This window comes from Gallus gallus, chromosome 1, assembly GCF_016699485.2.
Source record: "Gallus gallus isolate bGalGal1 chromosome 1, bGalGal1.mat.broiler.GRCg7b, whole genome shotgun sequence".
In the NCBI taxonomy this organism is placed as follows: Eukaryota; Metazoa; Chordata; class Aves; order Galliformes; family Phasianidae; genus Gallus; species Gallus gallus.
The window spans coordinates 48,086,871-48,111,884 of NC_052532.1; the positions used below are offsets into that span (position 1 = coordinate 48,086,871).

The window sequence follows — 25,014 nt, forward strand, 5'->3', positions numbered from 1 at the left end:
ACAAGAGTGCAAGATACCTTGGAATTAAGAGAATTATCAAGGCAAAAGACAGCTGCTGAAGTTGGAGTGAAGAATCAACTCATAAAGTCTCAGTGCATCCAACCCTTGTTTGTGGATTATGGGCACACTTCTACCAGTAAGCTGACTGTTGGGCGTGATCAGTGACATCTGAATTGCTTTAAGAATCCACTGGGTGATCTTTGGTCAAAGAACTGTCACCAGAATTGGAGAGTGAAATACAAACTCCAGAACTCAAGAAAAAAAAAGAGAAAGAAACGAATGCAAGGGTTCCCTGCTTGAGCTCAGTGTTTTCTACAATGTCCTTGGGAGGACTCCAGGATGTCGATGCTTCTGCTGGCCAGCATTCTGTTGCTGATCTTGCAAAGACTGGTAAGAGGGGTAAACACTGTGTTTTATCTGAAATGGCGAAATCATGTGTCCTACTGAAGTAAAGCTTTTTTTTTTTTCTTTTAAATAAATTTAAAATATAATCTCCCAGGAGCTTTGGATTAATTCTCATAGAATTGTTCTTCTCCTTTTCTAGCCTGTTTCAGCTGAGATTCTGCCAACAGCAGTGTGCTGTTGGATGGGGCAGTGACCACATTGCTCTACTTCTTGTGAATTTTAGCTTCCCCTCAAAGAAATTACAGTATCATTGAGAAATAATTGGCATTCTCATATGGTTCATGGACCAGAGCAACTTCAGAAGCTAAGAAGAGTATTGAATAATTAGTGTGTCCTTTCACAAACAAAATATATTAGAGATTACGTAAAACCTCACTCATGTTTTAGTGTTTATTTACATGACAAGTCCATCTGGCCTCACTGGGACAAAGTGGATAAATAAAAGTTTTGGCACAGTGCTGCTGCGTTCTCCGTGCTGAACATCCTGCTCTGGAGCCAGAATATGTCCATGGGGTATGATAAGACAGAAAGAAGAAATTCACCTATGAGATGTGTTCAGGCTGCACTGCCCCTGACATAATGTTTTGCTTATTCTTTCCTTCTTCAAAATCACTTACAAAACATGAGCAGAATATTGATTTCCATGCAGTATAGGTCTGTCCTATTGGCCCTATCCTCTTGCCCTTTGAAGTGAAAACTGTCCATATGTCTTCAGTGACATTGATCTCCATAAAATAAGAACTCTAGCATTCTGGTTGTTATTTGCTGAGATGGAGCTTGGATCCAAGGTTGCTCAGGAAGGGCTCATCAAAGATGCCTGCTTTCTGTGCCTTTTCTGCCAATAATGAAAAACTGAAGGGAGTAGGAAGGGGAAAATCTGTCTTGCATTTACAGAGATACACACAAAAAAAATCGTACCTCTGATGTTAACCATAATTTGCTTTTGCATTGCAGGCAGGGTCCCACCTTATGATGGATATGGCTCTACATTCCTTTGATGACCAGTACCTGGGTTGCAGAGAGCAGATGATGGAAGAACTGGAGCGGGGAGACTATTTCCAGAAGGAAATAGCTGCTAATAAGAACTATTCGAGCCTCTGGAAGAAGGCTCAGGAAGCTTTGTTGAAGAGCTCTGTAGGTCTCCTGAGGGAGATGCATGACAGTCATGCCACCGCCCTCATGGCTTACACCATGAATTCTTCCCTGCACTCTCAGCTGAATTGGGCCACATCCACAGCAGGAAGGTCTCCAGAGCAATACAGACACAACTTCAGCTTCAAATATTTTCACTTTTACCTAACGACAGCCATCCAGATAATGAAGCAATGGCAGAGCAGCAAGGACAACGTAGGGAAACGCCACTGCTACCGGGTGCACAGAGGTGTAAAGGACTTATATATTAAGGCTACAGTTGGCAGCATGGTGCGATTTGGCCGTTTCACCTCCACCTCTCGCCTCTGGAATGAAGCCCAGAAATTTGGGAATGAAACTTTGTTTACGGTGACAACCTGCCTGGGAGCAGCTATGCAAGGCTTTTCTTACTACACGTCTGAGAAGGAAGTCCTCATTCCCCCTTATGAGATATTCCTTGTCAAAAACTTCTTTCGGACACGGTGTGGTAACCGGCTGCACCTGCATTCTGTGGGGAACTACAGCAAGTACCACTGCCAGCTCTTGGAAGGTATTGTATATGCCCCTTTTAGCAGGTGGGATGCAGGCCAGCCTGGTCTCCAGTAGCTCCACCAGCCCACACCAGATGTACCTACAGAGGGCCACCTGCTGCACAGCAGGCCTCAGGGTTCTTGGCAGCCTCTGCTTTCTTATCTGCTATTGCAAAGATGCTGCAGGACACATACACTGCTTTCCCAGCCTTCCTTATTGCAAGGACAGATGAGATTTACTGGCAACTTGAATTCAGACACGTCAGGCCTCAGGACTACACAGGACTTTAGTGCAGTACTCCTCTGGCAAGCTCAAATAAGTGTAAACCAAACAACCATGCTTCATTCCTGTTCTCTTCCTGTGGCAGAAGACAGAAGAGGTAATGACTGGCAAAACGCACGGTATCAGTTTCCTGGCTAAAGAGATAACTCTTTTGTTGAAAGACCTCAATGGGTTTGTTCCACAGCCTTGTCCTAAGAGTGCACCACCAATATGGGATCCTGCTTTTGTCCATTTGGAATGAGAATTTTTGCCCAACTCTAAGCCAGAGTAGTAGGTAGACTTGAGGAAATGTCTCCTTGGGGCAAAGGGTGTTAGAAAGTGCAGGAAGTCCTAGGCAGTCAAAGGAGATTTAAATGACTGCTCTCTCAACTTTCTTTCAGCTTCAAGAATCAAGAACGGTGGTTCTCCTGCCTCTGCCGCCATCATTCTTCCTAGTGTAATTGGTGTTTTCTTGTGCTTGGCCAAGCAATGACCGATTCTCTGGCTACATCCAGATATATACACTTGAATAACAGGCAAGAAAAAAACCAGCTGGACGAACTGCTTGGCTTTCTGAGCAGCTCCATGAAAGCTTGGTGCTGCCATTCCATTGGAAATCCAATGTCAAGAAATGCAGAACTTTAGGCACCTGAGAAACGCTAGCATTGGAAATGAGGGCACGTAAGGAATGTGAGTGTCCTTGTTTTTTGAGAAGACTGAAATGAGTTGTCTGACACTCAGTATTTCTGACATCAGATATAGATGCATGCAATGGCAGAGACCATCATGTAATTATTTAAATGTAGTATCGTGTTCTATCAGACTGAACAGCTTCTGCTACAGAAATCCTGAAATGTGTTTGCCTGTGCAGTTTGAACAGATTAAATGCTGAACTATTTTACGATTAGCTTGTTCTGTATGTATATTTCACACCATAGTTTTGTTTCTTTTGCTCTACCATTCATTTCAAATAATTGATTGACAGAACTTTATTATTTTTCCTAAATGCTCAGACACACTAAGTACAGATTTCAAACTGGGAAGATTAGAAACAGCTGTCACAGGTATGTCTTGAATGTGTGTGTTCAAGCTTGCTCGAACTCCTTCCTATGTGAGAATTAAAGGAAGCAAGGTGGACTTCTAGCACGTTGGCACATTTATGTCTCTTGCAACTTTTCTGTTATTGCTGGGATGCATTCTTCAATCATTTTAACAAAGATTTGGAATGCTTCACACGGCGGCCTCAGTACCCTGAAAGCCTCCTCTAAGCTGTCAGCTGCTACTTTCAGGCTTTTCTTTATGGATCTGTGTCCTCGGAGTAGGGTCTGTATGAAAGCAAAAAGTGAAGAGTTGGAGGATATAGAACGAAGCTTGAGCTGTTGTGATGTTTCACCTGAGGAGGAGCCGTCTTCTGTGGTACTCGGTGTCCCGTTCTGTTGCAGCATCTTAATGATATCAGCATAGTCCATGAGAAGTTCTGATACGTGGAGGGACAAAGCAGGTGAACTCAGTAACTGCTCCATAGCAGACTCAACAGTGCCAGGGAAATTATCGTGTCTTAACAACACTGCAACGAGTGCGCCCAAGATACTTCCTATAATCCCCTTATAATTCTCATAGATATCTTTCACTGCAGCCATTTTTTCCTGTAGAGAGATGATAGGACCGGTAATTTTAGCATACAACCTTTGCTTCATGCTTTCCTGTACATCTTTGTCTTTTGTTTCCATTGTGGCTTGCATCTCTTTTAAAGCATTGACCAGGAGCTGCAGGTTCTCTTTAATGCTGAAGTTTTCTTTTACTGTCATGATGGGGAAGTTGGTGCCAAGATGGTGATTAAGGATCCGGAATATTGTGTTGGTTGCAGAGACATAAATGTACACTAATTCATACAGGTTCTGGCAGGCCTTCAGCAGCCTTTCTTTGTCACTGCTTAAACCGAGGCGGGCTAACATTTCTGAAGGAGGTGTCTGGCTCTGAAAAGCAAACAGAGGAAATCCAGATGACACAGAGGGAGAAATACAGATATTTTCAGCTAGAATGTCACATTTCCGAAACGAATATTACAAATCATTGAACCACCTTACTCTCCCCACAAGACCCCAGTGTTAGAAAAAAACACAGAAAAAGCTCTTAGTCAGCCTTTACAGTGGTCTTACCAAACTGGTCAGCAAAATATGGTGTCAGAAGCTGCAGGTATGGTTATTCTTATGGATGCAGGAGTTATGGATCTGACCGTCAGCATGTCATCTGAAAAGCAATAGTAGAGGTGCAGATGGGTTATTTTCACCTTTGATATTTATTGGTAAAGTTGTCTAAGTCCTCTCAAACAATCTACACTACATCATCCTTAGAACTATAATCCTTCAGTTTGCATATAGTAGTGGGTATACATAAAATTAAACATATTACGGAAGTCTTCACATGTCCTACATGTTGGGCTTTTTTTATTGTTCTGAGAACAGTAAGTTATAGCATCCCCTTTCAGCAATGGCCATAGATACTTCTGCCATAGGCAGATGGATTCATGCTGTCTTTATTCTCTTCAGGAACAAAAGGCCTTTGGAGGACCTAAGAATCGTGAACTAGTGTGAAATAAATTGTACTGTGTTAAAATTAAAAGGAAGGGGAATTGAGGAAGAAAATGAGGAGAACTCGGGTAAACATCACACAATAAAATTAATGGCAAGCAGGCAGGCAGCAGGACCCAGCTGAAGCCCAGGCTCTGGATCCCTGACTCATCACATGCTGCTGGAAACCACCAGAGGAACACAGTGGAAACAGGATGAGATCACTGTCCTGTACACATTCAGCTGTTTGAAAGAGCACTTGGGCACAATCAGGTAGGCAGTCTGAATGTTTAACTCGAAAAGCATCTGGGAAAAAACATGCCTGGAGTTGGAGAAATAGACAGAAATATGGAAATGTATGTGGCCTGTCTAAAAAGTGAATTTTAATAAAGTGTCAATGTGAAGAATAAGAGATAATTTATGTTTAAGGGACGTAAAATCAAAAGAAATTATCAGAAGCTGAAAGAGTCATGCATAAAGAATAGATGCTATTGGTATTCTTCATAGCTTTCTAGTAGGTAAAATGTTCATTGAAATGCTCTTTCTCTTAAACATTTTGTCTTCTCAGTTTGTATAAAAGGGGGTTAACAAATGACCTTTCAATTTAGCATCAGTGAAGTGGAAAGGATTAATATCACAGTGAGCCAGAGTACAAGCCAACAACATCCCAGAAGCATAAGGAATCATACCTTGAGCTGGAAGGACTTTTTGTTTCCTGAAAGTCAAAACCTTTTACTGTATGTAACCTTTGCTTCCTGTAGCCTTAAGAAAGATAAGTTAAAGAGCTTATTCCCTTGACAGAGCTGCAAGGTAAGTGTCTGAAACAACAATGTACTGTGCAAAATACTGTGGAATAAAATCATGAGAGAACTGGCTTGTAGTTGAACGCTAGCACTAAAAGTTGGCTAGAGGAGTGTTGAGGTCGTTCTGCTTTTCCACAGTGATCTTGTTGGGGAAGATGTATTTAGTGAAATACAGCTGGGTTCACAGTTAGCTGATAATGCAGGAACTACAAAGGACAAAAATGGCACAACCGTATCTTTCAACAAGAAAAATCTAGCTAGTCTCCTACACTTGATTATTTGTAGCTATAACTGCGGTATGTGGGCGCCGAGAGCAAGAAGAGATTTATGTTGGAAATGCCTAACAGCGGCTCAGATTTGCAATAGAAGGGTTGAGAAAGCAAAAGTGTCACCAAAGAAACTGGTCATCCTACTCATTCACTGTTTGGCTCCATTGCAATGTAAGATGCGTGTGCTGAAGTCAGCAGCTGGTGATGGGTTAAAAGAAAGTGGTACAGAGAGGGAGTGTGGCTGCATGAGCGGGGCAGACCCTGCAGGCTGCTGCCTGCTGCTCTAAGGCAGTCTGTCATCCCAGGCGTCCTGCAGGAGTTGACATGGCACACTGAATGTCAAGGGGCTGCCTGGAGCTGCTTGATATTCAGCAGTGAAAAATCAATGGGGACTTCATGGCATTAGGAGGGGATGTGATTAGGAATACTGAAGGAAGAAACAGTGAAGGAAGTGGGGCTACTTATCAGGAAAGAAAACACCGGGGGAGTTGCGTGTAAGTGATATGGGTAAAGATGGGTTTGTTATAGATAATTTTGCTATTCTCTATGAATTCCCAAATGTGATTTAGTATGCATACAAAGTTCCTATGTTTCTCTTGAATGGGATAAGAAATAAACTACAGTGGCTTAAAAGACCCTCACGCTGATACAGAATGCACAGTCATTATAGTCATTTAAAAATTGGATGCCACTAATTGAAAAAAAAGTAGGCTGATAGAGAAGTATGTCTAGAACAGGCCTTTCCTTTCCACACCTTATTTTAGATTTTGCTGGCTAGATGAGCTTTTCCTGTTTTGTAGTGAAGTAGTTCATCTTCCTCCACCTGCAGTTTCCTAAGGGAGGGAAGACTCACGTTCATTTTATCGATCTACTAATCACGTATTTGCTAGCTGGTTTTGTTGCTCTGGGCACGTCCAATGTCTCATAAGGCCCTTTTTGAATGATTTGGCCAAGGATACATAACAGAGTTTAAGATTTGTGGATGTACAAGCTGTGTCTTGGGATTTGATTTGCCAAGTATAAAAAGAACTAGTGAGGCAGACACAAAGCAGTCTACATTTCACTGCTTATTAAGGGCTGGGATTATGGGTGCTATACAGAGTGAGAGCTTTCTTTTCTCTCTTGAAGTAGTTCATTCCTGAAGAATGGCACTGAGTGACCTCCTTTACCCAGAAAACCCCAGGAGACGGCAAGAACTGATCCATCTGCACCGGGAATTGCTTGACTGCATGTCCATGAATTTCCATGCAACAAATGAGCTGGCTGGAGTTCTGAATGCACACCTGGGGTGTACTATCACCCACATCAAGATGAGAGAGAGCAGCACTGTCAAAGAGAACTGTGATATTATCATTCGAGCAATGCATGAGATTCAGTGTCAGGTACAGAAGATTGATGGCGACATGAAGGAGAAGCTGGAGCCTGTGCTGTACCAGAAGCTGTACGACATTAAAGAGCCTGAGCTGGAGAAAATTGCAATAGCCCATAAAGTTTTTTCCATTGTTCTTGGAGAAGTGACTTCAACTGCTGGGATGGTAGCTGTCAAACTGCTTAGCTCCAACCTTATCACTATCACTGTCTGCAAACTCATCAGCCTCCTTGCGCAGATTGGGGCATCTGTTCTTGGGGGAATCAGCATTACTATCCTTGGGCTTGGCATGGAAATGATCCTCCATGCCATTCTGGGAGCCGTGGAGAGGAATCAGCTGCTGGCAGCTGTGAGGAGCTATGAGGAGCACCTGGCTGAGTTTAAAGAAGCCTCAGAAAAATACCAGCGTGCCATACATGAAGTGACTTCTTTGGTCAGACATCAAGTTCAGTGAATGGAAAGTCAACACTTTAAATACATGGCACCTTTTCTTCAGCTGTTTTCCAGAATGCACTGTAGATGGAATGCTATTAGTACTGGTGACAGTAACATGCACTGCTGGAACAGAAGTAGTGAGAAAGTACAATTTTTCTCTTCCAGAGTTTCTCCATCAAAATAACATTATGATGGGAGAAAATCATTTCAGCAAAATAACCCATATAATCACCTGGAGAATTCACCAGGCTGGCTGTTGTCGTTAAACTCTTAGTGTGGATTTGTGCTAAATCTGACAGGCTGAATTCCCCATTCATAGAAGCGCTTACAAGGACTAGCTGAAGCACATTTAACTCCTATTTCCTGTGCCATTTCTGCCTGAGGAGCCAGACAGAGATCTTTATATAAATTCTAATACCAGCAGATTAACAGATAGGAAAATCATGGGCCTACAGGCCCAACAGTTGAGAGAGTCCAGCTGTGCTGCTCCTGGTGTATCTAGCTGTGAGCAACATCTTGTTATCAGTATTGTCCTGCTCCTGCTCACTCACAGGTAGATATTTCTGTGCACACTTGCTGCTTTGTTAATCAAATGGCATTACATGCTTACACAAGGATTTGTAAGATTACAGCCCTATTAATGCTCTAAATTTACTTACAAGTTCTTCACGAGTCACCAGTGTGGGACTGCCAAGAATACTCTGATACTATATTTCACAACTCGCCACCTAATGGCCTTATTTTGCAGACTTTCAGAACAAAGCTAGAAGCAAGAGCATGATTTGCTGCCAAGCTCTGATTTGCCGTGGTTTGCTTTTTTTCTTTGAAAAAAATATACAGAATTTAGGAATTAATAAAAATATACCTAAATATTCTCAGAGCTCTCATTCCTGCACTTGGTTTATTTTTTTTTTTAATTGTCATAAGAAATCAATCTCAAACCAAATCAAGAAAAAAAAATTAAAATCCTTCATTATGGATGCAGCTTATAAATTCTTCATACATGCTTGTGAATATTCAGCATCAAATGTTGGTTAGATTGTGCCTGCAAAAATGAAGAGATGGGTGAGATTACATCAAGGAAGCTGTCCACTGTCGTCTTCCATTTTGTTTTGGTGTTGTGTGTGTGCGTATATATATGTATAGTAGGAAAGGGAAAAAAAATGTGTATATATATATATACACACACACATTTATACAAAATATATATAAATACATATATGTATACATATATATACACACAATTTATATACATATACTATTCCCCCCCCCCTTTCCTACTATTTCCACTTTAATTTTTTTTTTTTTCTCGTTTGTTTTCACCAATGTGGAGGCCACTAGATGGCAGTGCAGCTGCTGGCTCTCAAGCTGCTCTGTGCCATCAGTGACAACGTTCAGATGCCAGAGAGGCCATTGCTGAATTGATAACCTGGGACCAGCATAAGCCACAGGCTGGGCAGTGTGAGCCAGGAGAGTCAATTCAGAGGAAGCAAAAAACAATGCCTTACCTAGACATAAGCTTTTGTGTTGACGTGGTGACCCAAAGCATCTTGTTTAATGTGTGACATAGCCTCACTCCTGACCTGTACAGCAGTCAGCTTAGGGGCAGCTGTTTAGAGGCTGTACAAACTGCGCAACTGCAGATGCAGTGCCATTTTGAGTGTTGCAGAGGCAGGAGTTCCTCATTCCTGCTGCTTTCTGCGTGCAAATCTACATTCTAATTTAGGGAGAAAAAGCATGAGCTCGCTATGTCTTTCTGTCAGATTCTCAGTCACTGCTGTAGGAGAAAAGTGGAGTCAAACAGAAGCAGATCTATTGTACTTTTCAGGGAGCTTACCTACATTTTCTTGAAAGCAAATTCTAAGCAGTGCCAGAGGAAGCAGGGCACGCAGTGAAGAACCTAAAAACACAGTTTCTACTCACCTTTTGATTGATTCTTGACCTTGCTGGGCTTAGTGGAAGGATGTCTTCCATGCAGAAGCAGGTACGTGAGATGTCCTCATGTCTATAAGATGCTGAAGATGCCGGAGCCCAGCAGGCCGGAGCCTTTCCCACAGCGTATTGGGCAGAAGGCCTGGCCAGAACCCCAGAGAGCTGACCTCACAGTGGGGCATAGCACCTCCCAGCCCCACAAGGCAGTTCTGAGGTTAAAAAAAAACCACAACACCTTCTTTTCCCCAACTCCAGCAAGAAGAAAATCTGTGGGACTCGCTGATATCACCGACAGTTGTGTGTTATGTTTTCCTATTGGTCAGCAGACATTCCTGGGAGAAAGCAGCCGTGGTCGCCGTGGTAACGCTTTGCCCCGAGCCCAGTATTGCCACAGTGAGAGGGCCAAACCCTGTGAGGAGTGGGCAGCCTGCAAAGGCTCAGCAATCTCTCTCTCCAGTGATACGGCACACATCAAGGATGCGCATGGTGGAGGTGTTCCCATCACACCCCTCACGTATTCCCTCCCTGCTCCGTGTGTGGACACAGAATGACGAATTAAATCTGTACAATGCACATGTTCTGAATAAGCACAACCCCAGTGAAGAAGACAGCCAAAATGAGTTACCGCTAAGCAACCTACAGCCTCATTCGGCTGCTGAAGGTGTCAGGAAACATAATCTCTACTCTGCTTCTTTCTGTCACAAAGCAAGGACAGGGCCAGGATTTAAATTACATCCATTTATTTCTCACAGCATCTATTAAGCAGTGAAAAAGTCTCAGAACAAGTCAGATTTTTCAGGGCTTTATTTCCCAACGCCCCCAGACCGCCGCCGTCCCGGCAGCCCCCGCGCGTGCCAGAAGGGCAGCGAGATCATAGAGTTGGCGCTAGCGCGCCTCTATTTCCGCAGCGCGGCTCTAAGAAGCGCTGTGCGGCACTCGTGCTTTACGACAGTCGTGCTTTACGGCGGCCGTGCTTTACCGCGGCGCGCCAGTCCGTCCCGGTTCAAGATGGCGGCGCAGCAGAGGCGGGTAGCGCGGTGGTGGTAGAGGCTGCAGCGGCGGGAGGGAGCTGAGCCTTCCCGCCTTGCCCCGCCGGGCCGAGTGGTGAGAGGCAAGGGATGGAGGTGGGCTGGGGAATAGGAAAGGGAGCGGGGGGAGGAATTCGGTTGGCGTTGCCGCCTTCTTCCTTTCCCCCAGTATCCCTCGAGGGAGGAGGGTAGGCCTTCGTGTGCTCCATGGGAGGCTTTCCGCCTCGTTTCCCAGGGCTCGCAAAGCGTACTTTGGGTTGGTTGATTTTTCCCTTCTCCTTCAGCAGTTACCTTGTGTGGACCCCCCTTTTTAACCTAAAAGGATTTGGGATCATTGTTTGAGAGTGTTATTCTCTTTGAGGAAGGCAGTGCCTCTGATTGTAGTTCAGCCGTTACTGCAGTTGACTGTAAGTTAAAGAAGTGCCCAAAGGCAGGAAAGAACTTTTTATTAGAATAATCTTTCCCTTTTGATCATTGTGACACAGCTTGAAACAGGTTGAGATGGCATAAGGGCAGTGGTCTGTGAGGAGAAAAAGAATGTGTACAGAGTGCTTTTTGATGAACGTGGTGATGGTTGGTAGGAGAGAAGTCAAGGACAGCCTAGAAGTCTGGGGAAAGAAGGATATTTATGGGAAACATTTGAAATAGAGATGTCTTATGCAATTAAGTGGGAAGCTAGAGAGGCTCCGACATGCTTATGTTATGGAGGGATACAATAAAAGTTAAAATAACATGTTTTATTTTTCTAAAAGCAAGAAGCTTCCAGGTTTAAGTCTTGAGGTGAAGAAGAAGCTGAATTGTTTAAAGTATGCACTTAAAGTAGTTGTAAGTAAGTAGTTAATAAGAGGTACTTAGTTAAAATGGGATGGTTTTGATGTGAATGCCTGAACTTGTATAGGATTTGAGGATCTCAAAATACTTGAGGTTTTCTTTTGTTTGATTGTTTGTCAACCTACTAACACAAAGAGGCTGAATAAGCACACGTGTCCTACTTATGCATAGGACCTGAAACTACGGTTATCTTTTCTAGGTCTTTTTCAGTTGTTTTGTTTTGAAGCAGAAGAAAAAAAGTCAAAATGGGGCGGAGATCTACATCATCCACCAAGAGTGGGAAATTCATGAATCCCACAGATCAAGCTCGTAAGTACCCGTAAAAGCTAAGCAAAAGGAAATGGAGCAGATAAAAAGCTTTCTCTGAGGATAAGATCATAACATCCATCTGGGAATTGAGTTTCCCAAACCCAAAAAGTGCTGTCTCCATTTTGGCTGGTGTAAAAACTTGCCAAGAAGGCTACTAGCTTGCATGCCATTGCTGCTCTGCACTATTTTTCCCTTAGTTTTTACTGTAATTATGAGTGTTCTGAAGTTTCTATACTTAACTGTTGGCTGAGCTGCTTCTTGAAGTGTAGGTAATCTGTCTGAGGCTAGAATTTGTGGAACGTGTCATGTTTTGCAAAGGCTCAGGTTACGGGAGGGAGCTGTCTAACCTTGTTTTCCTTTTTGTAGCATACTGCATTTTCAGTGCTACATAGAAACATAAAACCCAGACTTCCACTGTGAGCATGCTTTGCTTCAGATGTGTATTCAAAACCTGCATATTTTTAAAGGGCATTGTTTCTTGTTGGCACTATATTTCAGCAGCAGTCTTTTCCTATTGCATGCATCATTGTGCTTTTTTTGTCTATTATTCTTTTCTGTATAAAAACGTCACTGCTTCTAGAGGCCTGAAGACTGCTATTTTCTTTCTATATAATACGTATGAAATAGAAGTCAATTTCATAGTGTTTTTGTCTATCAATGGGAAGATGAGCTTTAAAATTTCCTTTTCTTTAATGAAAAATGCAAAATGAGTGAACTATCAAGAAATAGTGCTTGTCCTGATGAAGGAAAGGTTGTTTGTGGATTTGATCCACTCTTTCAAGTTGTTTTTTTTTACTTTTCTCTTCCTTTTTCTTCCCTCTCTTTAGGAAAGGAAGCTCGGAAGAGGGAACTAAAAAAGGTATGTAAAGAGATCTGGAACATTTACTTGGCATTCCCTGTGCTATGCGTTATGTTTGTGATTATAATGGGCCATGAGTGGTGAATAGACTACAGTGTTTCAGTTGATTTTGTAATATTTAATTAGGAATACACTGTCCAAACAATTAAGAAAACACGGACAGAAATCTGGATTTGAGTTGAAACAAAACAAAAAAACCCTTTATGTATTTGTTGGCGTGATTCACTGTATTGCTTTTGTCAGTTGGTTTATTTTACTGGTTGTACGTGTCTTCATTGGAATGTATGAATTATAGAAGCATCTGTAAATAGTGATGGTGGAGTTACAACCCCCTGCCATGGTTAATATTTGCAAGGCATTTTGAGATGCCTGTTTTTTCTATAGATCGGGAGTGTTGAAAGAAGATTATTTGGTACAAAGATTTTCTTTCTCCTATGTCACTTTTCTGATCTCCTTGATTTCTGATCTTCTTAGAACAAAAAGCAACGAATGATGGTACGAGCAGCTGTACTGAAGATGAAAGACCCAAAGCAGATCATCCGGGACATGGAAAAATTGGATGAGATGGGTGAGTAGGGGAGGTACTGCGTGTTGAAGATAGCAGTCAAACACTGAGTAATGAGTGACTTACAATTGGTCTTAATGTTGAAGACTTTCTGAAAAATAGGAACTGAAAGTGGTTTGAAGTCATTTCATTAATCGTGGTTGTGGAGCAGAGTGACTTGTGAATTTTTGGCTTGCTTTTGTTGTCTTTGATTAGAGTTTAACCCAGTGCAGCAGCCACAGCTTAATGAAAAAGTGCTAAAGGATAAACGCAAAAAGCTCCGTGAGACTTTTGAGCGTATCTTACGGCTCTATGAGAAGGAGAATCCTGACATCTATAAAGAACTGCGCAAGTTGGAAGTGGAGTATGAGCAGAAGAGAGCACAACTCAGCCAGTATTTTGATGCTGTCAAGGTAATGCTTTTAGTATTGAGGCTTGTAACTGTGTACTGTGTGCTCTTCATTTCTTCTTCAGGTGCAACAGTTTAAAAAGAAGGGATCTTTGTAAGAGACCAGTATATATTTAGTTAATATTAAGCACATGCACCAGGTTGCTTAGTAACTCCAGTTAGCATTTCAGTGAAGACAGCGTGGAGGATGACAAGTCTGTATTTCTCTCTCTTGATTTAATAATTAATATTGATTTAATTTAACAATAGATTAGAGGGAAAAGGAAAGTCGATGTTGCAGGTCAACATCAGAATCTGTTTTCTGAATTAAAGAGGGAGAGAGAACATGAGTGTGCAGTTGGTATCTCTGTTAAATCTGGATCTGGAAATAGTTATTTGACATTCATTTGAGGACCTGTCTGCGAAACTCTTCCTAACTGTACAGAAGAATATAATGTTGCACAAGTGCATGTATTTAAAATTTTCTTTTTCTGGAACATGCAGAGCCCGTGACTTAAGCTTTTTGGATGCTTAGGAGGTGTAGGCATACTTGCCTGCAGTTTTTATGTCTTAGGGATAGAATGGTGATGAAGATGTGGCTGGGTTTCACTGAAAGACTAAAGCTTTTCATGTATGCACTGCATGTGTGATTTGTTTTGTACTGAAAGCATTTACTGCAGCATTGACTTAGAGCAGTAAGGCAGACTGCCCTCATAATAGACCTCTGGCAAGTGATGGCTGGTCCCATGTGTTGAGTGTTCTTAAAGGTAATAAGACTGTGCAATTACTTCCGTGGAAGTAACTCAATTTTTATTTCTTTTCTTTTCCTCCCCCAGAATGCTCAGCATGTTGAAGTGGAAAGTATCCCTTTACCTGACATGCCTCATGCACCTTCCAACATCCTTATACAAGACATTCCCCTTCCTGGGGCCCAGCCACCTTCTATCCTCAAGAAGACATCAGCCTATGGGTAAGAGGGAAAGGATGCTTGGAGGGGAAAGGAGAACAGGAGCACTTTTTTTGTTAGGAGAGAGCTGGGGTTGGAAGCAGAGGTAATATTGAGTAGCAGAAATCGGAAATTCTGTGAGAGTGAATTGGTTTGTTGGTTTTTTTTGGTTTGTTTGTTTTAAGTGAAAAACCTTAAGCCTTCCCTCCTGTTACAGTTTTTGTTTAAACTGATTTGGGTAGTATTTTGTACCTTCTGGCACTTGTCTTTCTGTTTATTGGTCAAACTTAAAGCCCTGCCTCATTGTTTGAACATAAATGCACCTTAAACTGTGAAGTAGCTTTTTTTTTGCCTTGCTAGTATATTCAGTTTAAGCTCCCTAGTTTATTTGTGTATCTGGCTCTGGAGCTAGTACTAGTTCTTCCCATGCAATTTTTTTGTGTAGTCTGATTTCACCAACTTGTTGCATAAGCAATTTGTTATAGTTTGTGATTTTTCTGGTTTTTGTTTTCTGTCTTATTTGCAGACCACCAGTTCGATCTATTTCTATGCTTCCTCCTCCTGGGCTCGGTGTTCCACGTTTACCTCCTGGCAGGAAACCCCCAGGACCTCCTCCAGGGCCACCCCCACCACAGGTCCTACAGATGTATGGCCGCAAAGTGGGTTTTGCTTTGGAGATGGCTCCTCGAAGGCGAGAGGAAGACGTCTCTTATGGTTCTGAACCAGGCAAGGACTTTCCTATCTTTTTCTGGGCTCTTGACCTCTTCATTTTGCCGTGGGTAGTACTGCTGTGAACACTGTGTGCTCTAGATAAGATGTTGTCTGGGTACTATGAGTGTTTGTACTATTTGAAGAACTTTGAGTGATTTGCAATCCTGAGGTGATTCCGATATATTTCATAACATCTGCAATTTTGTTGTTGAGTGTATTTCTAAATGCTGTGTCTTTTAATTTCAGCTGGCAGATACACAGTTTATGCAACTTAATGAAAAAGTGTTTTCCCATGTAGTCTTAGCAGGGCTGCAATGTGTTTTACTCTGTTTTTAAGGAGATAGTATGTGTATTTGCAGAGAAGTAATCTCCCCCCCCCCCCCCCCCAGATTGCAATAAAACCCAAGGAAACAAACAAAAGCCCTAACACCAAATCTGGGGATATGTTTTCAAACAGTTACTTTATTTTCTGTGGAAGTTTCTATGAATGGGTAGATCAGCCTTACTGCATACCAAAAAGGGCTGAAATATTTCTAGAGGGGGAAGCTGTATATTTCAGTTCCCTTCGCTTATTTACTGTACCAGTTAATCAACTGATAATAGGAAATCTTACCAATATGCTCCCCAAAATACTCCTTAAGAATGTGCTAAATAGTGAAGGATTTGACACTATGTTTGCTCTGTTGCTAGGAAGATTTTTCTTACTGTGAACTTAAAATGTTGTGCCTTTCACACCAGTAAGCTTGGTGTTCATTTCTGTCTTAATACTTTGCTTTTCACAGGACAGCGAGGGCATGATGATGATATGTCCAGTACAAGTGAGGATGAGGGCTACCCTGAGGATATGGATCAAGACAAGCATGATGAGAGTAGTGATGATAGTGACAGTGATAGGTCAGATGCAGACAGTGAAGGTGAGGAGTTCCCACGTCGTGATAATGACAAGGAGAGGGAAGGTGGAGAAGAAAAGAAATCAGGTATGATGGGAATTTACAGGTTGGGCTTTTGAGTTTTCAGAAGAAAAGTACTACTAAACAGTGTCTGTTTTCCTGACTGGGGGGGGGAGGGAGTAGTCTGTTTAGCCAAGGAACTCTGTTCTAGCTCATTTAAATTGCAGCTGAAGAATTTTATTAATGAATGGAAACTACCAAGAAGTGAAGTATCTGAATGTGGAAGATTTTTCACTTGAAGCATTGAAAGACCAAAGGACCCCGCAAGAAATTAAGCCTTACTGTAACATATAGTTATTCTTTGGTGACTTGAATAGTACTTCTGTGGTGGCTGCACTATTAATGCTTTTGGATGATTGCTCTTGATTGTTTAAAGGAAGTCCAATTGACAGAAAACCCTAAGTTACCAAAACTTGAGGAGATTGAGAAGAAGATGGCTATTAACTCTTATTCAGGAGCATCATTATGTTATCATGATGTACTTTCTGTATCAAGTGAAAGACTTTCATGTATTTTATATATACATTCGTTTTTGTTTTTACATATTGTATAAGTATGTATTTTATTTTTATATTTACTGATTTATTCTGTTCCTTTTGCCCATTTTTTTGTCCATGCTTTGCCTTCCCCAGGTCATAGCGTACGGTTTGCAGACATGCCTGGGAAATCACGGAAGAAGAAAAAGAACATGAAAGAACTGACTCCACTCCAGGCCATGATGTTACGAATGGCAGGTGGGTGATACAGATACACTGAGAGGAGGTACACCATTAGATTTGCAGATAAGGTTTCTCTGGTGAACTTAATTTGTACAATCTCTGTTTTATAGAAGTAAATGCATTACGTTCTTAGTAGATTTTACAGTATGGCAGTAAGGTGTGGTTAGTTTTAATTTAGGTTGTTATTTTTAGCCTAGTGTGCTCAGCCTGTTATCTGCAAGGTTTAATACTTCCTAAAACTATCCTTTTGAGGAAAAGTATTAACCCATAGAGTCAAGATTTTTCATTTTAAATAGACCCAAAGAGACTCGTGTATCTTTTTTTGGGGGGGTGGGAAGGAATCTGGGAGAAGATGGGTTTCTTGGAAGTCGTGATTACGTCTGTTTTGGGGACTAAATAATCTGTAATACTTTTTAAATAAAAAGTTTTATCTCCCACAGACTCAACTGCAGTTCAGATTTATTAATTGAAGTTTCAGTTCTATCTAGTACTTTTTTTTTTTTTGCAGTTTCTGTGTATTAATATCGTCAGTTTTCTTTCCTTTGAGGTGAATTTTTCTTTTATTTTCTTTTTATTCTTATTTAGTGTTTTATGTTGACAAAGTTATTACCTGTGGACTGATTTTATAAATATGTCTGTTTCCAGGTCAGGAAATCCCGGAAGAAGGGAGAGAAGTGGAAGAATATTCAGAAGAAGAAGAGGAGGAGGAAGAAGACTCAGAGTCTGAAGATGCATCACAACAGCAGCAACAACAGCAGCAACACAGTGAAGAAGCTCTTGCAGAGACTGGGTCATCTGCTGCAGCCTCAACTCAGCAGCAGCAGTCTTCACAAGCTGTTGCTTCAAGTCAGATACAGGCACCTCCTATGCCTGGGCCACCTCCTCTAGGACCGCCTCCAGCCCCTCCACTGAGGCCCCCAGGGCCACCCACTGGCCTTCCTCCTGGCCCTCCACCGGGTGAATGTTTGATTTGTTTTGTTTTGAAGAATGCAGGCGCTCAGTAGTACAGATGGTTTATCAGTGTCAGGGTTATGGAGCTGCACAGCATGTTAGATGTTAAGTACAGAAGCCCAGTGTTGTATTTGTTGAGACCTGTGAGGTTTCTTCCATGGTCGGTCTGTGGTTTTAATGTCTTTCCCCCAGTTTTGTTTCTGACATCCCCTAGAAGGGGAACCTCAAACCTCAAAGCAGCTATTTTCAACAGAGTGAAATTAGTTTATACTTCTCAGGCCAGAAGCACAGCCCGAGGAGACTGAAATATTCTTTCACTTTTAGCTGTTTAGGTTTAGATAACCTAGTTTAGTTGCTGTTCTCAGCTGTTGCTTCAATACATGGGGAAAAGCCTTTCACCAAGATGGAGAAAGTATTTGTATTTGAATATAACCAGGAAGCTTTCTTGGTTCTACAACTGTTGCCTCTTCCTGAGACTGTTTAATCCGGCAGCTGGCTAGTTTGAGGATACCTCTGAAGTTCCTGTTAAATCTTTAGTGGGTTGGATTGTTCTTTTATCCATGAACTTAAGTTCTTCTCTTATGTGTATACTTTCAGGAGCTCCTCCTTTCCTGAGACCTCCTGGTTTACCAGGACTGCGTGGGCCTTTACCTCGACTTCTACCACCGGGTCCCCCGCCCGGGCGACCCCCAGGCCCTCCCCCTGGTCCCCCACCTGGTCTGCCCCCAGGCCCTCCTCCACGTGGGCCCCCTCCTCGTCTGCCACCTCCTGCCCCACCAGGTAAAGTACTCTGCTTCAGAGCCAAATCTTTCCCTACTTTGCCTTCCCAGTTCTGTATAATCTTTGCTGTGGTGACCAAGTCAGTATATCTAATTGTGCTTCTGATTTCTGAAATAGCAATGGGATAAATCATCAAGGAAGTTTTTCAGATTTTAACTTTGAAAATCAAAAGGGAGCAATACACAGGCTCTTGTGGCTTTCCAAGTCTGCTGAGCAGTTTTCTTGTCCTAATTCATCTTCCTTCTCCCTTCTTGTTGGGAACTATCCATTGGTGCAATACTTCTCCTTGTTTCCCCTTCTCTAAAGCCAGAGCCTCTGCGTTTTGTTGACAGTCTTTGGCTTTCTGAGCCTGTGCATTATTTTTGTCCAAAGACTTTAGGAATCCCAGGTAGAGTCAGCTCACCTTTTTTCTTCTTTACAGGTATCCCTCCTCCTCGCCCGGGCATGTTGCGGCCACCTCTGGTGCCTCCATTAGGACCTGCCCCGCCTGGGCTTTACCCACCAGCTCCTCTTCCAAACCCGGGTGTTCTGAGTGCCCCACCCAGCTTGATTCAGCGTCCCAAGGCGGATGACACCAGTGCAGCCACCATTGAGAAGAAGGCCACGGCTACTATCAGTGCCAAGCCACAGATCACCAACCCCAAGGCGGAAATCACTCGCTTTGTGCCCACTGCCTTGCGAGTGCGCAGGGAGAATAAAGGGGCTTTGGCTGCTTCCCAGAGAAAACAGGATGATGAGCCTGCTCTCCCGTTAACCAAAGCTGCCCCTAAGGCTGGATCGTCTGCCCCTATCTCTGTACAGACAAAGGATGATGTGTATGAAGCCTTCATGAAGGAAATGGAAGGTCTTCTCTGACCTGTCCCAATCAGCTTTCCTGCCCTCTGAACACAGAATCAGGCCACCACAGAGGAAGAGGGGAAGGTCTTTCTGCAAGCAATGAAAGGGCTCACATGACAGGGAATGGTTCCCTACCCATGGGTTAACTTGCCAGTATGCTCTGATTAGAGACTGCTGCAGGTGAGGTGCAGCCAGGTACTTCCTTTCAGAGCTAGCTTGTCCACTTGGAGCAAGGGAAATACAGTCAGTAAGGCAATGCTGCTTCCCTTGAGTCCTCCCACTTCCTTGGAGGAGGTGATGGTGCCCTGTGGAGGGGGCATAGGAGTTGGGGGTAACTTTGCTCTTCCTGAATCCTTTCACATCCTGAATGCTCTGGTGAGGGTAGTGGAGCCAATTTTTAAGGAGCCAGAAAAGCGTTAGCAGCATTTCATACACACATGGTTGTCCAGTTTTTATTTTGTGTACTGTTCCTTTCTGTAAATATTTTATAATCCTGTTGGTTTTTTTTTTTAGTTGCAGTGAGATCAATCATCTTTCTTCCGGGGTAGTCAGGGTGGTCATTTGTTGCATATACTGTACACTGGAATTTCGTACCCTGTCCCTTTAATTGGCATCTTGATGGCTTTTCATTGGCAGGGGAACCTTCATTTTTGTCTTGTGAAAGACAATAAATATTCAGTGTATCAAAATACTGGCTTCCTTGTGATATATGTAAATCTAGCATACAGGTGGAAAAGGAGGTGGTTCTCACTTTCTAGTACAAAAAATATATTTTACTTGAAATATTGTTTTAGTTTCATAAATTATACTGACAGAGTCAATATGCCAGAAACCATTACAAGAAACAAATAGTTGCAGTCTGTGTCAAATGGGAATAAAACTTAGTGGGTTCTTGTAGACAACACCATGTTAGGACCTGTGGGATCAGCTGCGTAGGCAGGAAGACTTTCCCACATGTATTGCTTCTTTAGGGAGAGAACTGCATTTTCAGAATATTTAAGTTCTGTCTGAGACACTGAATTGGAGCACAAGATTAGGAATTAGCTACTTAGGAAAGTGCCTTTGTCTTGTTCTTAAAAAAGGCAGCAAAATAGGTGCTGTTATGAGAGAGCATAGAAGAGATTGGGAGAACTTTGTCCCCGTTGAAGGCCTTACACTGAATGACTTCAAGGGCTTAAGAGTGAGTCCTCTAACAATAAATCAATTCTATGTGAATATATCCAGACTGGTGGCTGTCGTAACATAAATGCTCGTTACTGAAATCTATGCTTAGGCTGCCAGATTGGTGGATACCTCAAACAATACCTTTAGTTGGCTGTAAGCCTCAGACTAACTGAGTATTGATGACTCAAACTTACCCTTCGATTTTGTTTTCCTGGATTCTGGAGACGAGCAGAAGAGCTGGATTTGATCCTCCAGGGAAGACGAGGTGCTTTTTCTGCAGAGGGTTCAAGGCCAGGTAGAGAACTGCCTCCTGTGTCATGTGATGCTCTCCCATAGGGCTTCTCCATTCTGTTCTGGTTTTGGATGAACTGCACTGTATGCAGGGACTATATATAGAAACCAGGCGCAATTAGGGTTGAAACTTCAGCAGAAAGACTCGGTCTCTGGTTTGCCTTAAGCTAAATCAATGTGGGGGATTTCTTTTCTTTGCCTTCAGTGCAGATCTAAGTGAAAAGAGCACAGAGGCGACTTCTTCCCATTGCTTTTATCACAGCAGGGGAACCTGGGGCTGCTCGTGCTTCAGTCCATACATTCACGTCCCTGTCTGGCTCCTCAGCATCGGGCAAGGGATGGACGATGGCACGGAGGTCAAGTCCAGCGCTGAGCGCTGCCGCCAACTTTTTCTGTCCCGATATCAAATCGCTCAGGAACGACTGCGGAATCAACTCACGGGGACGCCCCGCCCACCGCCGCGAAGCGCTGCTGCAAGTGGGGGACGCGCGAAACAGGGCAGCCGCCCGCCGCCCATTGGGTAGATTTGGATCCGCGGCGCCATTGGTCGGAGCGAGCGAGAGAGCACACCGGCCAATCGGAAAGCGAGCCGGGCCGCTGCGGGAGGCTATAAAAGAGGAAGGGCGGGGGTTGAAGCTGCACGTGAGTCACGTCAGCAGGGCGGTGGTTGTGCTGTGCTTTTAGGAGCGATGTCGGGCCGCGGAAAGCAGGGCGGGAAGGCGCGCGCCAAGGCCAAGTCGCGCTCGTCGCGGGCCGGGCTGCAGTTCCCCGTGGGCCGCGTGCACCGGCTGCTGCGCAAGGGCAACTACGCGGAGCGGGTGGGCGCCGGCGCCCCGGTGTACCTGGCGGCCGTGCTGGAGTACCTGACGGCCGAGATCCTGGAGCTGGCGGGCAACGCGGCCCGCGACAACAAGAAGACGCGCATCATCCCCCGCCACCTGCAGCTGGCCATCCGCAACGACGAGGAGCTCAACAAGCTGCTGGGCAAGGTGACCATCGCGCAGGGCGGGGTGCTGCCCAACATCCAGGCCGTGCTGCTGCCCAAGAAGACCGACAGCCACAAGGCCAAGGCTAAGTGAAAGCTCAGGAATGATTCCATCTCCAAGGAACCCAAAGGCTCTTTTCAGAGCCACCCACTTTCTCATAAAGGAGCTGCAGATCCCAAAAATATCTGTTGGCTTTGTTGCTAAAAATCAGGTGTTAGCGTGAGGATAGCGTGTTAGGGTAAACACCAGATGTGATAAATAACCTGCTAAAAGCTGAATGTGTGATAAAAGACCAAAAAGTTTGATTTCGTGTAAAAGGAATCAGCTCAGTAGAGGTGAGAAAGGCAAGAAGCTGAATATTCCTGCCAGAACCATCAGCAAGGTTCTCCCAGTCTGTGTGAAGCTGGGAGCTCACTGATCCCCCTGCGGAGCAGGCCTGCCCCAGCACTGCCTACAGACTCAGTCATTCCCCCTTTGGGCACTCCAAATTAATTTATAATGCAGTTCTGTCGTGGCTTTGTCCAAACTGTGCCTCTTTGCTGCCTTCCACCGGGATGAGAGCTCTGTGAGCTGAGGAGAAACGCTGCCAGCTTTGGACACACCTTATCCACAGCAGTGAACGTTGTAATAGAGACATCGAGACAGAAACAGAAATCACCATTCATGGCTCAGTGAGCGTGCTTTAATAAAACAAGAAGTTATAGGAAGCAAAACGATGTTACACTGCGGTGCCACAAATGGTTACAAGAGGGCAACAGCAGCTTAGGGGCGGCTGTGGGAAAAATGAGGGCTGCAGACAACAGTGGAAACGGCTCAGAGAAATGGAATGAGCATTTCCTGATATGGGAAAAAAGAAAAAGAAAAAAAATAGTACAGAGAATTGGAATGAGCACTTTCCGATATGAGAAGTTAAGCACGTTTATTCCGTGGCCTCGATGGTGTGTGCCAGAGGCTCTCCCCCTCCTGCCGGCAGAGTAACGGCCTGCAGAGCTGCAGGTGCTTCTGGCACTGCTTCCAGGGTGGCAGTCGGGCTCTGCGTGGTAACCCCGGGGTAAGCAGTGTGCGCTCTGCAGGGAGAGCCCCAATAACAACGCGGGGAGTGCCGCAGCACAGGGGAACGGGAAACCACCTGCAGCAGCGAACGCCTCAGTCGCTCTTGACTCAGATGTCCACCAAAGCTGACCAAAATAAAAACAAAGCTGAGGGACGGAATCCCGGGTACCGACGGCAGTGATCGGTGAGATCTGCCCCCGTGTCAGCCCCTTCGCTGAGCTGCTCGGTGCCTCTGCGGCACGGCGGCGGGGATGGATCCCTGTATGCGGGCGCAGCAGCAGCGCGGCGCAGCGCTCTGAGGCCATCTCCTCCCGGGGCAAGAGAAATCCTTCGGGGGACGTCAGGCCGCCCCTCACCTCTCTGCATCGGGCACTCCTTTAATTGATTTTTATCATTTTTAATGGGTCAAAGGACCGGGGACAAAGGAGCTAATTTCTAATCCATATTCAGTGCTCTCTATGAGCCTGTGTTACTTCCTCCTCTTTGAAATCGATTTGCGATGAAAATAGCGACCCCAGCTCCTGGGTTTCGGCTCAGATTAAGAGAAGACCCTTTAAAGAACAGTAATTCGTTGCTCTGGGGGTGCAGCTTCCCACGGCGCGGATTTTATTTAGAAGGAAAAACAAAAGTTTCTGTCTCCCGAGGTCTGCCCAGGTCCAGGACTCGGGGTTTATCGGCTCTTTTTTAGCTCGCCCTTCGTCTCTCCGCAGAGAAACTCCGCCCGTGGCAGCAGCAGCCTTTCCCCTCCGCGCCGCCGTGACTTGGGGCGATTCGGTGGCGGAAATTGTAGAAAAAACGCGCTTTTTCGCCTCTTAAGAAACACAAAATGAGCGGGGAGAAGGGAGCTCTGCGCCGTGCGGCGGGGCGGGCTCTGCAGCGCACCAATCACCGCGCGGCTCCGCTCTATAAATACGAGGCCGCCGACTTGCTCCGGGCCCAGTGGTTCCCCCCGATCTGTGGACGACGTCCGTCACCATGTCGGAGACCGCGCCCGTTGCCGCGCCCGCGGTGTCTGCGCCCGGCGCCAAGGCCGCCGCCAAGAAGCCGAAGAAGGCGGCGGGCGGCGCCAAAGCCCGCAAGCCCGCGGGCCCCAGCGTCACCGAGCTGATCACCAAGGCCGTGTCCGCCTCCAAGGAGCGCAAGGGGCTCTCCCTCGCCGCGCTCAAGAAGGCGCTGGCCGCCGGCGGCTACGACGTGGAGAAGAACAACAGCCGCATCAAGCTGGGGCTCAAGAGCCTCGTCAGCAAGGGCACCCTGGTGCAGACCAAGGGCACCGGCGCCTCGGGCTCTTTCAAGCTGAATAAAAAGCCGGGTGAGACAAAAGAGAAAGCGACTAAGAAGAAGCCCGCGGCCAAGCCCAAGAAGCCGGCGGCCAAGAAGCCTGCGGCTGCTGCCAAGAAGCCCAAGAAGGCAGCGGCGGTGAAGAAGAGCCCCAAGAAAGCCAAGAAGCCGGCAGCTGCTGCCACCAAGAAGGCGGCCAAGAGCCCCAAGAAGGCTACCAAGGCTGGCCGCCCCAAGAAGACTGCCAAGAGCCCGGCCAAGGCAAAGGCGGTGAAGCCCAAAGCTGCCAAGTCAAAGGCGGCCAAACCCAAGGCGGCCAAGGCAAAGAAGGCAGCGACCAAAAAGAAGTAAGATGACAGAAGAAATTCGAGTCTGCTCATTTAAATAAACCCAAAGGCTCTTTTAAGAGCCACCCATTTATTCTCAGAAAGAGCTGGAATGCTGCGGGAACCGCGGCAGCACAACTAATTATCTCAGTTGCAGAGATTCAGATTTGGGCGCGTTAGCCGCAGCCTGCACGGGAGATAGGAGCCGTTCTGTTAAGGGCTGCGTGCAGTTGGGGATCTAGGCGCCAGAAGCGGCGCTTCTCCGCTCACCCTCCGCAGAAGAACGCAGCACGGCCGGGCCGGGCGGGACGGTGGCAGCGGCAGCTCCGCGCTGCTACTCGGGGCGGGCTTTAA

General features: G+C 44.9%; 5 protein-coding genes and 1 long non-coding RNA gene across 9 annotated transcripts; 5 read left to right on the forward strand and 1 right to left on the reverse strand.

Annotated features, from left to right (window-relative positions):
* The first annotated feature begins 319 nt into the window (after positions 1 to 319).
* Positions 320 to 4,889, forward strand: ART4 (ADP-ribosyltransferase 4). The gene is given in 3 exon segments (NM_001142255.1): positions 320 to 390; positions 1,360 to 2,086; positions 2,730 to 4,889. Coding segments are annotated over 3 exon segments (870 nt in total). The 5' UTR covers positions 320 to 339; the 3' UTR covers positions 2,822 to 4,889.
* Positions 4,890 to 5,081: 192 nt separating this feature from the next.
* Positions 5,082 to 8,642, forward strand: SMCO3 (single-pass membrane protein with coiled-coil domains 3). Of its 2 annotated transcripts, none has more exons than XM_046914866.1 (2): positions 5,082 to 5,171; positions 5,507 to 8,642. In XM_046914866.1, exon 2 carries the CDS (start codon positions 7,116 to 7,118, stop codon positions 7,791 to 7,793), a length of 678 nt encoding a protein of 225 aa, XP_046770822.1. In that variant the 5' UTR covers positions 5,082 to 5,171; positions 5,507 to 7,115; the 3' UTR covers positions 7,794 to 8,642. The 2 variants fall into 2 exon arrangements, with proteins under 2 accessions (XP_046770822.1, XP_025010728.2); XM_025154960.3 differs by having other exon boundaries at positions 7,102 to 8,642.
* A 2,054-nt stretch (positions 8,643 to 10,696) lies between these two features.
* Positions 10,697 to 20,248, forward strand: WBP11 (WW domain binding protein 11). Of its 3 annotated transcripts, none has more exons than XM_004937668.5 (12): positions 10,697 to 10,830; positions 11,765 to 11,874; positions 12,702 to 12,733; positions 13,208 to 13,301; positions 13,494 to 13,690; positions 14,502 to 14,635; positions 15,138 to 15,337; positions 16,105 to 16,299; positions 16,905 to 17,006; positions 17,637 to 17,948; positions 18,540 to 18,722; positions 19,144 to 20,248. In XM_004937668.5, exons 2-12 carry the CDS (start codon positions 11,811 to 11,813, stop codon positions 19,575 to 19,577), a joined length of 1,947 nt encoding a protein of 648 aa, XP_004937725.1. In that variant the 5' UTR covers positions 10,697 to 10,830; positions 11,765 to 11,810; the 3' UTR covers positions 19,578 to 20,248. The 3 variants fall into 3 exon arrangements, with proteins under 3 accessions (XP_004937725.1, XP_025010726.1, XP_425454.2); XM_025154958.3 differs by having other exon boundaries at positions 10,697 to 10,817; XM_425454.7 differs by having other exon boundaries at positions 10,697 to 10,810.
* Positions 20,249 to 20,917: 669 nt separating this feature from the next.
* Positions 20,918 to 24,988, reverse strand: LOC124417861. The gene is made up of 3 exons (XR_006934206.1): positions 24,931 to 24,988; positions 21,314 to 21,621; positions 20,918 to 21,226 (listed from the first exon to the last, which is right to left on the reverse strand). It is a non-coding gene; the product is annotated as an uncharacterized LOC124417861 (long non-coding RNA).
* HIST1H2A3 (histone cluster 1, H2A, III (similar to human histone cluster 2, class H2A, member C)) lies at positions 21,660 to 22,184 on the forward strand. The gene has a single exon (NM_001396615.1). It carries the CDS (start codon positions 21,704 to 21,706, stop codon positions 22,091 to 22,093), a length of 390 nt encoding a protein of 129 aa, NP_001383544.1. The 5' UTR covers positions 21,660 to 21,703; the 3' UTR covers positions 22,094 to 22,184.
* On the forward strand, positions 23,986 to 24,747 carry LOC427882 (histone H1). Its single transcript, NM_001396439.1, is given in 1 exon segment — positions 23,986 to 24,747. A coding segment is annotated over 1 exon segment (657 nt). The 5' UTR covers positions 23,986 to 24,028; the 3' UTR covers positions 24,686 to 24,747.
* Positions 24,989 to 25,014: the final 26 nt, after the last annotated feature.